Consider the following 16,124-nt stretch of genomic DNA (forward strand, 5'->3'; position numbering starts at 1 on the left):
GAATCAAGTGAAGATGCAAAAGTTGGAGGAACTGGTAGAAACAGTAAAGGAAAAAAGAGACTGGAAGAAAATATGCCAAGAATTTTACAACGAATGGCAGTGCAACTTGCTAAAACAGAGCAAGGCAAAATTTTGCTATGCAAAAAAATGTTTAAGATGATAAAGCAGACACTATTAGGAGACATTTTCAGCAAATATACTAGGAATTTGTCAAGCTTCCTCTCAAAAAAGCATTGACAAAATGAGTCACCTGAAATCACAATTAAATATCCAACCAAAAATGCGATTTTAATGGGATCTGAGCTCATGGAAAAGACCCTGATGCTGGGAAAGATTGAAGGCAGGAGAAGGGGATGACAGAGGATGAGACGGTTGGATGGCATCACTTACGCAATGGACATGAGTTTGACTAAGCTCCGGGAGTTGGTGATGGACAGGGGAGCCTGGCGTGTTGCAGTCCATGGGGTCGTAGAGTCAGACACAACTGAGCAACTCAACTGAACTGAACTGAGCTTGTAAATTCAGCTAGTGATAAAATGACTTGATAAAATCATTCTGTTTTCTCTGTGTGTACATTTTGATATCAAATTTATGCTTTTTTTAAAAAAATTAATCAGGATACTTATCTATTCTTTTCTATTGACCAAAAGAGCTTGATTATCAAAAGGATTATGTGTAATTTGAAAAGCACCTAGAATTTAGCCATAAACTTTATGTGCCTAATGGTGACCTTTTAAATAGGATATCTTTAACAACCTTCAAATTTCTTCTACAACTATTCGTATGTTCAGAGTCTCTACTTCTCGGTAAATTTTAGTAACTTATACTTTCTAGAAAATCAATACCACTAACGTTTCTAAAGAAAAAGGATAATCTTCCCTCTCCATATCCACAAGTTTCTCCGTCTCTCTGTGCCCAAGTTACCAATGTTAAGAGTTTGGTTTGTATTCTTCCTCCCTTACATTTAAAATACACACACGATATAGATCAAATCGTGTCCCCCACAATTCATATGCTGAAGCCCTAGTCCCCAATGTAACTGCATTTGGAGACAGGATTCACCTTTAAATAGGTCATAAGGGTGGAGTCCTGCCCTTAATCCACTATGACTAGTGCCCTTCTAAGAAAAGCAAAGACATCAGGGGTGAGCATACAGAGAGGAAAGGCCATGTGAGGACACTGAGAAGACTGTCTGCTAAGCAAGGAGAGAGGGCTCAGCAGAAACCAAATCTACTAACACTTTGACCTTGGACTTCCAAAACTGTGAGAAAATAAATTTCTGCTTTTTAAGTCACACAGCCTGTGGTATTTTGTTATGGAAGCCCTAGTAAACCAATATAATACTCAACTAAGGGGCTACATCCATTTTTATAAAATGGGTTCATGCCACAGATTTTACACTTAACTTTTTATTCCTAAGAATAGATCATGGCCATCTCTGAGGTATCTAGCTCTACTTTACTTTTTTTTTTTATCAGCAAAACTTTTTTTTGTTTGTTTATTTACTTTTATTAGTTGTTCTAATGAGATGAATGAAACTGGAGCCCATTATACAGAGTGAAGTAAGCCAGAAAGATAAAGAACATTACAGCATACTAACACATATATATGGAATTTAGAAAGATGGTAATGATAACCCTATATGCAATACTTTACTTCTTTTTAATAGCTGCAGAGTACCCCATAGTATGGCTCAACTGTAAGATATACAACCATTTCCTCAGATGATACCCATTCCAGTATGCAAGTATATACAGTAATTACACAAGCAAACATACATACTGTCGATATGATGTCTGTAAGGAATTAAAAAGTGGGCTACCTGAGTCAAAGGGATGAATATCTTAGCATAACTATAGAGCTTCAGATTACTTGCTAAAAAACACTCACAAAGGCAATGAAGGAATCTACCTTTCCATTTTCTTACCAAAAGTGTCTTACACAGATCTCTGAATTTTGTCAACCTTAAGGGTGGAAAGTTCTACTCTGATGCTGTGATTTCCATTCCACTATTAGGGAGATTAAGCAACACCTACTTTTATGTTTATTAATAATCTGAACGTCTTCTTCCATAAATTGCCTATTCATATTTTTTACCCTTTTTCTGTTACTATGTTTTCTCTTTCTTTGGAAAAAAATCTTTATATCAACTTCTTGTCTGTCAAATGCACTGAAGATCTTTTCTCCAAGTACAATATAATCTTTGTTTATGGTACTGTTTACCATACAGAATTTGACATTTACACGCAGTCAAATTTGTCAATCATTTCCTTTATGCATTCATAATATTTAAGTATTATAAATTTTCTTCCAACACTTTTATTGTTCTACTTTTTGCATATAAGGCTTTAATTCACCTGGAATGTATCTCTGAAGTACGAAGCAGGAATCTAAATTTATCTCATTCCACATAGCCAATTTTGCTAGCACTATTATTTAATAAACTGCCCCACTAAACTAAAATGTGACTGATCAAATGGTAAATTCTCTTTTATTCTTGGCTCTACTTCTGGACTCTTTTTCATTCCATTGATCTTATGTCAAAAACATCGTTTTAATTATAAAATTCTCCAACTAGTATTTTTCAAATCTTTACTGGCAAGTCTCATATTTTTTTATGTAAGCTCTAGAGTAATTCATTTGTCCAGTTCAAAAAATACCTAACAAGCATCTGACTGGAAATGTATTAAATTTATACGTTATTTTGGAATGAGTTGACAATTTTTTAAGATTGTTTTCTAATCCAAGATAGCCTCCCTTCCCTTTATGTCCTCAATAAGTTTTATGCTATCCTTTACATATATTCTTCCTATTAAATTTATCTTTAAGAATTTAATAAATTCTGTTGCCATTATAAATATCTTTATATTTTAATTTATAACTGATTATTGCTAGAGAGAAGAAATCTGATTTTTATAGATTTATACTGTACCTAGACAACTTAGTAAATTTCTTACTAATTATAAAAGTTTTAGTAGAGTCTTTTGGTTTTTTAGGTATACAGTCACATCATTTACAAGTAAAGATAAATTCTTCTCTTTATTTTAATATTATACTTATTTTCTCTTCTTTGCATCAGCAATAACACCTAAAACAATGTTAACAAATATTAATGCCAGTGTGCATTCCTAATTTAAAACTGATTTTAATGGAAATATATAGGGCTTTTTTTTTTAATGGTTTCATATATTTAAGATTATTTCTTCTGGGCAGATTCCTAGAAGTTGAAATCTTGGTTTAAAGATACAAACATTTTAAGGCTTTTTATATATTTTGCCAAATTATTCCCAAAAGAATTTTTTATCCTCTTTTTAAAAATTCCTTTGCTGTTGGTACAATGATGCTTAGTAATAAAGAAAACTTGAGAGTAAAAAACACATATTTAAAAGATGAAAGGAGCATATAACCAAAGACACACATAAGAGGGAAGGTAAAAACCTTTATGATAATAATAATAATATTATTATTATTCATAATAACTAAAATGAAAAGAAAGTAGAAGACTCAAAAAAGAACTAAGGCTACAAAGTATGATCCTCAGGTTATATTTAGGAGAAGAAGATGAAAGAAGGGAATATTGACTGAAAGATATTAAACAGATGGGAAGAGAACCGAGCAACAGTGAGTTGTCTTCTGTTCTGAATATCCTAGGTACAAAGAAAACTTACAGACACAATGGATTGAGCACTTAAAGGACCAATGTCAAACTGGAAAGACATTCCAGGGTGCTCCTGGAATTCCCCAGAGCACCCTCCAATCTAGCCTTATCCTAGGTTAATAGTACTATCACTGACTTAAGCTCTAAGAAAACATGATTATCAAATGTGCATTCAACATGAAGTAGAAAGGATAGTTAACACACTGTAAAATTTTATCAAGTAAAATTCAACAAAGAATAATGTTAATTGTAAAAAGTCAGGTGTAAGATAGGAAAGCAGCCGTTTGCACTGAGTATGTGGGATTTTCATTTACATCAAGCTCAATAAGTTAACTGTGTAATAACAGCCTTTGGCTATACTAACAGAAACCTGAAACTGAGAATAAAGGAGTGAATGCTCCCGTACTAATCTGAGTTGGTTCAGACGGTATCTAGAATACTTTGTTCTGTTTTGAACACCATATTGTAATAAAAAGGACTAATAAAAAATGGAATATATCCATAGAAAATCACTGAAGATAAGAAGATCTAACATTATTTCATTTTTTAAAAAAGTAAAGATGGTGGTAAGACATAGGGGACATAATTACAGAGACTGGAAAGAATTTCAAAGTCCAATTTCAAAGAATTAGACTTCTATACAGCTCCACAGAGTAGAAACAGCATTGGTAAAGCAGATATTACAGTGCAATATATTTTGAACATAGTTTTTAAACAACTACCCCAAAGATTTAATTTCCAAAACGGGCATTTTGGCAAGCATATTTAATACAGAAAGGAGATACAATTTTTTTTTAAAAAAACTTGACAGTACTCAAGAGCTGCCCAGAGGTAGGATGGACTCTCAAAGGTGCTCAGGTTTGCTGTGACCAGTTGATGGGAGTGTTACAGAGGAGAGTTAAGCGTCAGAGATATCTGGATTGATCACCTTTCTAGTTCCTTCCAATCCTTGGACTCTGTGTTTACAACTTTTTGTTATATCTAATAAAAACAACAGTATATTATCTCCCTAAGTAAAGGAACAAGAACAAAACCACCTTGGATTTCTGCAGTTCATACAAGTCTTGAAATTTTTTATTCTCTGCTATCAAAACTAGAAAGAATTCCTTGCTTTACAAATAAATTATTTATATATAAATAAAGAATGTCTATATGTATACAACTGAGCTACTTTGCTACACAGCAGAAATTGGCACAACACTGTAAATTAACTACACTTTAATAAAAAGTGATAAATTATTTATATATAAATAAATTATGTGACCGCCAGGAAGGCTTACAAACAATAGCAGCATTTCTTTTTTTTTTTCCACAGCAAGAGTGCCTAATTTGACTATTCAATCAGACAACTGAGAAAAGGAAAAAGAAGGTAAGTCAAACAGACTAAAATGACAGTATTGTAATAAAAAAAGGAAGAAGTTTTACTTTTAGTGGTGTGACAGCCAAAAAATGACCCAAGCAGCACAGAAACTTGTTGTCTCAAGGGTGAACATATAAAGATCCAACCAGCAGGCTGAGCTGGAGTGAAACTCATGTCCGATGTTAAACTCAGTTTGTGTATATCAATTAGGTTGATGGGGATTTTTCCCACTGAAATATGTCAAACAGCACTCAGTTCATTTCTGCTTTTCCTGTAATTAACCAAGAGTCCCAAAATATGATGTCCCTAGAAGTCCCATGAGAGAAAAGCATCCCAAAATCCAACTATATATTACAAAGAACATGGGGTACCACTGATGACCTTACCTGGCAACACTAGGCAGAGAAGGAAAGCAAAACAGAGCAAGAAATAGAAAGGTAACTACTTTTTTCCCAAGACATAATTTACTCACCTCCATCCTCCGCTCACTCAGAATGGCAGCATTTTTATCCACTTTTTAAAGTAATATCCACTTTTTAAAATAATATTTACTTTCAAATACCACATCAACTTTTCTAAAATATGAAAGCATGGCCTTGGGTATACACACCTAGAAGTTGTTTCTGGACCACTTCCAGTACCAGTCTGATCTTGGCAAAAACTTCAGATGGTGATGGATGTTCCAAGTCAGTCATCACAGATTCAAAACGAATGATAGTGATGTTAGGTTGGCTTTCTATCACAGCAAGAAGGGATGGGCAAGATGCCAGAGGCTTAAGGATATACTTCAGCAGCATCTGACCTGAAAGTTATATGAACACTCATAAAAAAAATCACTTGAAGACATTTGAGAAAAAAAGATCTTTGAGCCTAACAACAAAAAAACATATACCATGAGATTACACAATACAAGTTTTCCCACTGAAGTTTCCCAGATTGTCTACAGATTTTTATTTAAATTATTAAAAAAAAAATAAACACCAGCAGCTAGTTTGAGAAAAAGAGAAAAGAAAAAAGGATCAGATCTAAGCCCTTAATGAAAAGGGTAATATTTATAACAATTCTACTTAATGAATCATGAAGCCAAACCCTATGATCCATCATCAATATCATTCAGAGAATATTTGTTGATTTTTCCCATCATTCTTTTAACACTGGACTTTCTGAAAATGTCATGTAAATGAAACAAAGTAGGATGTCTTACCAAATGACTTAAGCTTGGTATGTAGCTCTCCAAGAAGAGAAAATGCCAAGAGGACAGAACTGATTGGTGGCACAGGGTCCTTCTCTTCTTTCTGAGATTGTTCAGTGCATAAATGAAGCTCTGTTTGCAGGCAAGATTCCAAGTTGCTGATATCTATGGAGAAGGGAAAAAATATCAGCTGTCTCAGCAATACAAGATGTTCCCATTTCTATTCCTGAGAGCCCACTGTCTACCAAGAGTCCTAAAAACGTGGTTTAGTACAATACACTTCTAACGCAAGTACGAATTGCTGCATACAAGTCCTTGACATCACTTTAAAACAAGAAATTACTTCCTTCGGTATGCTCAAAGAATCAAACTGAGAGCAAAAGATGATGCACCTACAATAACTGCATATTAAATGTGCTGAGAATGGATAAACAACAAGATCCTACTGTACAGCACAGGGAACTATATTCAATATCCTGTGATAAATCATAACAGAAAAGAAAATTTTAAAATGTGTGTGTGTGTGTATATATATATATATATATATATATATATACAACTGCATCACTTTGCTGTCCAGAGGAAATTAACATACCACTGTAAATCAACTATACCTCAACAACAAAAAATATATTGAATGACTGAACGAAGGCAAAGAATAAAAAGTGAGATCCTAGTTTCAGTTAAGGCCTCCTCTTCTATGTTCCCTCTTTATGAAATAAAGAGAACAGCCTGTCAAACAAGTTTAACAAGAAGGATGTGTTACAACAAAGAATTGCCATCTTCTCTTCATTTTATAATCTGCTTGGAAATAGAATCTATAACTTTTGGATGACCTCCTTGAAAATACACATGGGATGGGGGGGGGTTGGGGGGGCGGAGTGTCTATGTATATATATACATATTCACCGTATTTGAAGGCCAAAGTGGATAAGGGGAAGGAGGAAAGGGGAGACTCTGAAGTTTCCTCTGAAACAGACTAAATTTCAAGATTAAATGTTGGCAAAGATATTGGATTTAATGGCATGTCTTTCAATATACCCTCGGAGATTTTACCTTGTGTAAACAAGATATCAAAGAGGGTTCACACCCAGAGGTGGGCAGAGGGGCTGAGAGCCAAGTAGTATAAATAAAAGCCAGGCCCCGAGTTATCCCATTTCTCATGATTCTGTCACCAATTTTCCCCGAGGACTGAAAAAATTGGGTCAAACTCCTATTCCATCAATCCCCTGTCTTCCTTAGCAAGAGAGAGAAAGGTCGAACAGTTTCTTTAAGCTTTTAGAAAAGATTGACTGTTGGGATGAGGGCTCTGGGAATGAGCACACCCTACAATGGAATGGAACTGTAGGCTTAAAGTGCTACCACCTCCTGGGGCACACCCTCACCTCATGGACCCCTCTCAATCATCTCCCCTCTTCTCTGCTCCTTCCTAGCCAAAGGGACAGAAAGAGAACTGTGAAGGAAGTAACAACCATTTTGGTCCTCATAAACATTCTGCTTAAATGAGAACCCAATATAGAACCGGGAGATTAATAAATGAAGTCTTCTTCTCTCCCAATAAAAAACATTTGGAACACATTCAGAAGCCAAACCGGTTCAGGCAGATTAAGCAAAGCAGTTCACTGAGGTTAGCAGCACCTTTTGATGGTGGGAACTTCCATACAATCAGCTTCTGCCACTCTTCTCCAAGGTGATAAAGTATGTTCTGTTTCTGTATTGTATGCTCCATGCTGAGAGATTTCAATATTTTTAAGTCAAAGCATTTTCTGGATTTTAGTAACTTCAAGCATTTCTGGGCCTGGCAGTGAAACGGAATCACTATTAAACACTTCAACTGTACTCTAGGCAATTAGAATATATTTGTATAACAATAAGGAATACAAGTGACACAAAATTTACTTAAAACAAGAGTAGCATTACTTGTTCATGTTTTAGAGAAAGTGTTTAATACCTCTTCTAGATGCTGAGCAGCAGAAATATACTTCTTTTCTGCTAAGGCACAATTATATTCCTCAATAGCAGTAGAAAACTGAAAAGATAAGTATAGTTATTAGGTATTTTATCTAATACATCTTATTATTTCAAGTCTGTCTGCTTGTTTGTTTTTAAAATATGAAAAAAATAGCACATAGTCAAAGCATACTCATTGAACGATAAGACCAACTGGAAAAAAAAAAACCAACTTTCTCACCACTAAATCACTAAAGTTTGGTTTGAATTTACTGACCTCTCGTAGCTGTCTAAGCAAACAGAGGACTACTGAGTCTCTTTCCAACTGTTGCTTCAAGTCTGTAAATTCAGCCGTTGATACATGAAGATCCCGGCGGACCTAATTCACAAAGACAAGTACTTTTTAGCTATACTATACCTAAGAAATTAAATACTTATTATAATCAATAAGCCTTATTAGCTGAAAATAACTCATGATTAAATTTAAATGCTGGTTAAGAATGGAATAAAAATCATAGAATGTAGTAGGAAGAGACCTGAAGTGGTCCAAATGGCCCAAATCCCTGTCTTATGCAGAAACACGCATTGTCATCAACATAATATCCTCTTGTCAGCAACGAGTCTTAGTTTAAGCAGTTACCTCACATCAGAGAACTCACCCACCTGGATTACTAGAAGGGTATCCCCACGCCAAGTGACAATTCACTCTAGAGTTGAATAGGAATAGGAAGATTTTCTTAGGTTAAGTGAGGATCCACCTCCTATTCTGTCGCACCTTTTCAGGAACTTTGCACTATCAATTATTTCCTCTTTTCCCTATCTTTTACCTCTTACTAATTCATTCTTCATTCATTAATTACATACTGACTCAATAGCTACTAGAGGATGGCTCCTCCCATCAGATTTAAATGTTAAAAGTTCCCCCATCTTTAAGAAAAAAATATCAATCAAATCTTTGTTGCTATGTCTAAAGCATGTATCACCAGTACTTAACCATTCATCAGTACACTATTATTTTCTTTCCCTTAGATCTACGACACCAATTTCTACTCATTTTTCTCCTGGTTCTTTGGCCACTTCTTTTCATTTTCTTTTGGGACCTTCATTTTCCCTCTGATCACTTCACACATATTGATATTCCTTTCTCCCTGGCCCTCTTATTACTCTGAACCAATGGTTCTCAAAAAATTAAACATTTTTTGCCCACCCCCATCCAGGGACATTTGGCAATGTCTAGAGACATTTTGGCTTGTCACAAGTGAGCGAGTTCTACTGGCATCTAGTGAGCAGAGGCCAGGGATACTCAACATCTAAACATCTTACAATGTACAGGATTGCCCCCCACAACAAAGAATAATACCCAGCCCCAATCTAGGTATTCAACAGTGCCTAGATTGAAAAACCCTGCTGTATATACTCTCTCCATTCTCACAGTTTCAATTGCTAAGTGCGGCTCTCTCAAGTCCACACCATTTTCCTAAAATCCAAATATGTATATGGAGGGGGTGATGTGCAAACTATCCTCTAAAATCCACTCTCTCATAAGAACAGCATGTGGCTACCCAGCTACACTATCTGTTTTTGCTGTCCCTCTCAGTCAGGTGTGACTATGTGACTAAGATCCCACCAGTGGAATATAAGCAGAAGTGATGTCTACCATTTCCAAATCTGGGTCTTAAGAAAACAGATGCGTCTTCTCTGTGCCCTCTATTTTCTCTTAACCTCCAGATATCACTGGACATGGGGAGAGACCAACTGCAACCACATAAACAACAACAAAATTCTAACGCAGTGCTTCTCAAACTATAACATGCATATATACATATTGCTTGGTGAATCTTATTAAAATGCAGACTCAAACTCAGTAGGCCTGAGATGGGGTCTGAAATCTTCCGTGTCTACCAAACCACCAAATGCTGCCAGTTCCACTGCTCTACAGACTGTTGGAAGACAAATTTTTAGGATTTTCTCACACTTCAGCACCATCTTGCAAGTGAAGCAATGGACTGTCTTTTGTTCTGAACTATCTTTTCAAAAATGTTTGTAGAGTAAACAAACATTTGAAAAAAAGAAATAGTATTTCCCTTGATGACAAAAATCCAGCATGCTTACTACCCATTAGAAGACATTTACACTCTCTAAGCTCAGGAGTTTTCTTCTATCACGCAGCCCACCACACCCTGCCCTGTAGAAACTGGGGCTCAGGGTGCTGTGCAAAAACGTTCATCCACTGGCTACTACTGTAGGAACAAACTATCCACCACAGTTCTTGACTCAGAATGCACTAGAATAGCCAGGCCCTGGGTTGTAGAATCAGCCTGCTGGCCTGGAGACCATGATTAAGAAATATGTATCTTGTTTGAGTCACTGCATTTCAGGTTTCTGGCCCTGCCCCATCTTTCTTTATAACAGTCTAGCCTCCATCTTCATACAAGCCAACTGTGCAGCTCCATTTAGATTTAATACAGGCAGCGCATATTTAAACTCGACCTAAACCTACTCCTCCTCAAGATTCTCTATTTCAATGGATGGCACATCAATAACCTAGTTCCACAGTTACCTGAGACTCCTCCATCTTTCACTCCTCATACCAGCAACTCCCAAAGATCCTATATCTTTTGAAAGTCCCCAAGATTCATCCACTTTTCTCTGTGCCCATTGCCACTGACTATGGTGCAGGTCGCAGCCTGTCTTGCCTGATTACTTTAACTGCCTCCTGATGCTTCAACTGCCTTCTCATTTCCCAGTCTCTTTTCCTTCAAGTCTTTTCTTCAAACTGCAAGCAGAATGGGATTCCTAAAATTCAAATCTGACATCACTCCCCTACTTAAACTCCTCTACAGCTTCTACAGGGCAATCAAGAAAATCCTTACTACTTAAACTAATACACATGGTTCTGGTTTACCTTTTTAATCTCATGGCCCCTCCCACCTCACTCTATAAACATCTGTCATATGCAATACTTGCAGCTTTCCAAAAGTGGTATCTCTCCACTACCTCCATGCTTCCACCATGCTGTCCCCTGTGCCTGCCTAAACATTTCTCCTTCTTCTTTTGCTTAATTACCTATCACTTCAGACTCTGGTTTGGACCCCTGTTTGTACAGAAGATGTCTTTAGCAACATCTCCTCTCTTTAACTGAATTATTCCTACTTAGTGTGTATCACATTATTTTATTCCTCTATAGTAGGCATGAGATTCACATTTTGAAATAAAAAACTATCTATTTCACCAACTACCATAGTATCTGGCACCTTACAGATGCTCAGTAAATATATCAAATGACTGAATAAACCCTTTAGTCCACCTATTGAATCAAATTCCCCCTCTCTAGTCATAAATTTGAGTCTTTCTCTCAAATAATAAGACTCCAAATATTGAAAGTGTTTCTCACAGCTAAATACCCCCAGTTTCTTCAGTTCTTCAGATGGTATGGTGGCCAGGTCTGGACCCTCTCATCAAAACCAATCATCTTTAAAAATACAACAATCAGAATGAATAAATCTTGGCCAGTCATACTCTGGCCAGGAAAACATACACAGTCCATTACTCTCTTGTTCCAGATACTTCATTTCTAGTAACACAGTCTATGATTGCACTATTGACTTATTTGTCTGACAAATACCCTTTGAATATATTATTTGAACTGTACCAGAGTTGCAGAGTAATGGATTTATTTTTATTAAAACCACAAACCAGAATGACAGGTAAACTAACTGTTAAATAGATTTTCCAAATGGCTAGTGGTTTCCCAACTTGTGATTCAAGTTTTATACAGAACTTTTAAAAACACATTTGTTCCCTTTCCTTCTTTAGTAACTGCCACACAGAGAAGAGACTTGACGTCTTTCATTTAGGACCTTGAGAATATCTTGACATCTTGATTTTGGATATCAATGCATCCTAAGTGAAAATTTAACAATAGATGTACAAGACACCTACTCAATTTAAACCTCTAATATCAGCTTGATTTTTTTAAACTGCTTATTTTTCCTAAAAGGAAACTGTAAGGGAAAAATCCTGGTGAGATAATATATATGAAAAGCATTTTTTAAATTATGAAGTAGATATTCCTGTTTCAACACTGGCTTACTCCTTTGTGATGACAGCACTCTGGCAAACATGGTGAACATTCTTAAAATCTGCCAGACTTTCCATAAGAAGTACAGTAAGCACTAGCTCCATAAAGTGTAAAGTGACACAGTACAAGATGGGCAGCGATTCCCTGCATGTCCAAGGAAAGTGGCCTTACGACAGGAAGTAGAGTGGTTGTGACTGGCAATCCAAGCCAATTTTCCACAAGAAAGTCAAAAGACAAAGATTGTGCTGAAGCTTTAATATGTTGAGGCCAGCTGCAGATATAAGAGAATGCGTGCCATTAAGAGATACAGGCATTTTAAAGGAGGAGATGATAAGAGACAAGGCCAAAGGATTCACTTACATGCTTTATCCGTTATTATTATGAAGACATTAAAATCTTGAGGCTACTTTTTTCTTTTATAAAGTGAACTAAAATGCAAGACATTATTAGTATAGCTTAAAATTTTTTACCATAAAAAAGAAATTGTTTATAGTTTTGGAAAACATTTGTATTTTAAAACTGGAACTTACCTTAAGGTCATCTAATTCAACTTCTATTCACCAATAAGGAAAGTGAGGTCTTTAGAAGTTGTATTAAGGACTTCCCTGGTGGACTTCCCTGCAGTGACTAAGAAGGCCAATGCAGGGGGCCAGGGTTCAATCCTTGGTCAGGGAACTAGATCCCACAGGCCACAATTAGGACCTGATGCAGCCAAAAAGTAATTTTTCTTTTTTTAAAAGAAATGAAGATTAAGAAAAAAAGTTGTAAACCGAGTTGTCTTTGGAATCCGGAAGCTGAATTTTCTCTCCACAAATCTATCCAACATAACAAACTATTCTTACCTCACTCTCTATCCTAGATTTCAGCAAGCCAATGTCATCAGATAGCTTATCCACTTGGGTAACCAGGTCCTGGGCGCTCTGCATGCTAGGCAGGAATTCGCTGTACTTCTTGCTGATCATACTGCACACCTCGCCCTATTATATAAGAGAAAAATTACAATGAGATGAGTAGCAAACTCTTAAAATATATAGCTTGTCTTCTGTTAGGTATCTTCCAAGTCAGGGCATTTTTGCCAGCTACTCATACCCATTCACTTTCTCTCCAAGCCAATGGGTTTCTCTGAAAAAAACATTTCTCCCACCCTTAAAAGTCCCATAACACAAGGGTACAAGAAGACAATGATCAACAAATTCCAACAGTGCCCAAGAATTGTATAAACACTGAAAAAGAGAAAGGCAGAGCCAGAAATTCTCATTTTGAATCAAATCAGTTCAGACTATAGTCACTAATTTTAATCATATATCTAACAGGAAAAAAAGTAAATGAATAAATTAAAACCATAATCTGTATATCTCAATTGGTTTATGAATTTCTATTTCCTTGCTTATAAAATTGCAAGACCTAATCTTAATTAATTCGGACTTCCCAGGTAGCACTAGTGGTAAAGGATCCTCCTGCCAAAGTAGAAGACACAAGAGACACAAGTTCGATCCCTGGGTTGGGAAGATCCCCTAGAGTAGGAAATGGCAACCTGCTCTAGTATTCTCACCTGGAGAATTCCCTAGACAAAGGAGCCTGGCAGGCTACAGTCCATGGGGCTATGGAGTTGGACACAACAGAGCCACTGAGCACACACAATCTTAAAACCCTAAGTTGATCTGAGTTCTATTATCTCCTTTAATGCAAAATAATTTAATAAAGTATTGAATATTTTTCACTGAATTAGTCAACATTTGGGAGACACGAATAAACTGTGCTTGCGTGCATGCTCAGTTGCTCAGTCATGTCTGACTCTTTTGAACTCCACAGAGCGTAGACCACTAGGTTCTTCTGTCCATGGGATTTTTCTGGCAAGAATACTGGAGTGAGTTGCCATTTTGTCCTCCAGGGGAGCTTCACAATCCAGGGATCGAACCCACGTTTCCTGTGTCTCCTGCATTGCAGGCAGATTCTTTACCTCTAAACCAGGGAAATTATGCTTGTCCCAAATAAATTTCTTTTAGGTAGGAAAGATAGTATACACTTAAGTAATCAGAAAACAGAAATGCAATATAACAAGAGTTCAGGTACTCCAGAAGCACAACTAAGAAACAGAGCACCTCTGCCTGAGGATAAATGGGGATATTTTTCATTCATGAAACTACATTTGAGATGGAACTTGAAGAATGAGTAGGAATACTAACAGGTAAAAGATGGAGAGATGGCAACATAAATAAAATCTGGGAATTAGGGAAAGAGTGGGTCTGCTTGGAGAATAGACAGTAATTCTCATCTGTCTGGATGGGAAAATAAACTGGTGAAAGGCAAGGTAGTTTCAGAATGTGGAGGAGCCTTGAGCGCCACGCTAAAGTAGCTTAACAGTCGGTCCTCTTTCCATCATATAAAAAGCAATGAAAAATCCTAAAGCCATATTCCAGGAGAGATGCCAGTGACATGAATACTTAACACTTAGGAAATCATTTTGGTAAAATAAAACTACTTTTGTGCCTTTACGGTTCACTGCCAAACTTGCTCTCTTAAATCCACAGGGTACACATCTTTTTAAGATGTTTTAAGAAAGCAACAAAGATGTGGGCAAATAACAAATGTAAGGTAATGACAGTAGTACAGAGTGAAACTGCGTGTGGCTAGGTGTCTTTTGTTTTTGTATCAATCGCAAGACAGCAAGGTCCAAAGAAGCGCTATTCACGTGTTTTATAACACTCGGCAAAGTCTCAAAGGCCTGGGGTGGAGAAGAGAGTTGAGTTTAATAAAAGTATTGATAGGTTTTAATAACAAAAATTCAGGGAGGAGAACGGTACAATCCTCCCAAAGCTATCACATTCATCCACGAATCACACAGAGGAGGAAACTACACTCCGAAGAGGGGTGGGGTGGCCCTGCCCTCATTTCTATCCAGGTGCTACGCTTCCGCTCCCCAGACGCCTCGGGCTTCCAGTCCCAAATTCCCTGCTCTGCTGGTCTCCTCCGCGTTCCCCTCGTCCCCCTATCCCATACGTCCCCAGCCTAACCCCACTCCCAATACTGCCCCAGCCACCGCCTCTTCCCAGCGTCCCAGCCTCCTCGGCTCCGCAGTCCCCAGTCCCTGTCTGGGCTCCCCTCTAAGCCCCCTCCTCACCCCACAGACTTGCACCCACTCTGGCTCCTCCCTCCGTCTCTTTAGAGTCAGCCGCCCGCTGCTCCGGCTTCACCTTGATTTCTTCCACCCGCTGGGTCAGGCGACTGATCCGAGTGCCCAGATCCTCCTTCTCCAGCCTCCCGGAGTGTGCCAGGACTTCCGTCACGAACGAGGCCATCGCTACCACAAGAACCAAAACGGACAGGGTCACTCGCAGCCAGCGCGGCAGCTCCCGTCCCGCCGGCTGCCTTGGCGCGCGGCCTGCCGGGAAACGGAGTCTCGCGGGGCCCAGATCTCCTCACGAAAAGCGATGGCCGCACCACAACTCCCAGCAGGCACCGCGGCTATCCTGGCGGGGACTTTCCACGGTGTCCCGTAGTTGGCAAACTGTGCGTAGAAGCGTTTACTAGCTCATTTTGAAAAATTGGTCTTTTCCCGCCGGTGTTTCACTAGAAGTGAAATGGTTTTACTTAATTACCAGTCCCAAGTGAACCTTTCTCAATTGCAAATCGCTTTCCTGTGAAATTTTATTTAGCCTGAAGACCCATGGAGCCCATCTTGAATTTTTTTCGTTAAGTATTCATTCTCATGGACTGCAGTGACCATCAGAATTTATGTGAATGGTACCCTCTGCAGTTGTGCAAGGACGTAGCATCACCTCATAAATAAAAGTATGCCATAATTGCACTCCTTTCATATTGCATAGTTTATATGTACGTATGTATATTTATTTATGTGTGTGTGTGTGTGTGTGTGTGTGTG

At 37.6% G+C, this 16,124-nt stretch overlaps 1 protein-coding gene across 1 annotated transcript in view; it reads right to left on the minus strand.

The window, feature by feature from the left end:
- The window catches only part of ZW10 (zw10 kinetochore protein), a 34,129-nt gene extending 18,508 nt beyond the window's left edge, over positions 1-15,621 (minus strand). The window contains exons 1-7 of the mRNA XM_043899572.1: positions 15,436-15,621; positions 13,084-13,218; positions 8,438-8,539; positions 8,162-8,239; positions 7,849-8,008; positions 6,223-6,375; positions 5,629-5,820 (exon numbers count right to left, since the gene is read on the minus strand). Of these exons, the coding sequence (XP_043755507.1) occupies positions 5,629-5,820; positions 6,223-6,375; positions 7,849-8,008; positions 8,162-8,239; positions 8,438-8,539; positions 13,084-13,218; positions 15,436-15,540 (925 nt within the window). The 5' untranslated portion in view covers positions 15,541-15,621. The remainder of the gene's footprint in view (positions 1-5,628; positions 5,821-6,222; positions 6,376-7,848; positions 8,009-8,161; positions 8,240-8,437; positions 8,540-13,083; positions 13,219-15,435) is intronic.
- Positions 15,622-16,124: the final 503 nt, after the last annotated feature.

The sequence above is a fragment of the Cervus elaphus genome, chromosome 1, assembly GCF_910594005.1.
Source record: "Cervus elaphus chromosome 1, mCerEla1.1, whole genome shotgun sequence".
NCBI classification, from domain to species: Eukaryota; Metazoa; Chordata; class Mammalia; order Artiodactyla; family Cervidae; genus Cervus; species Cervus elaphus.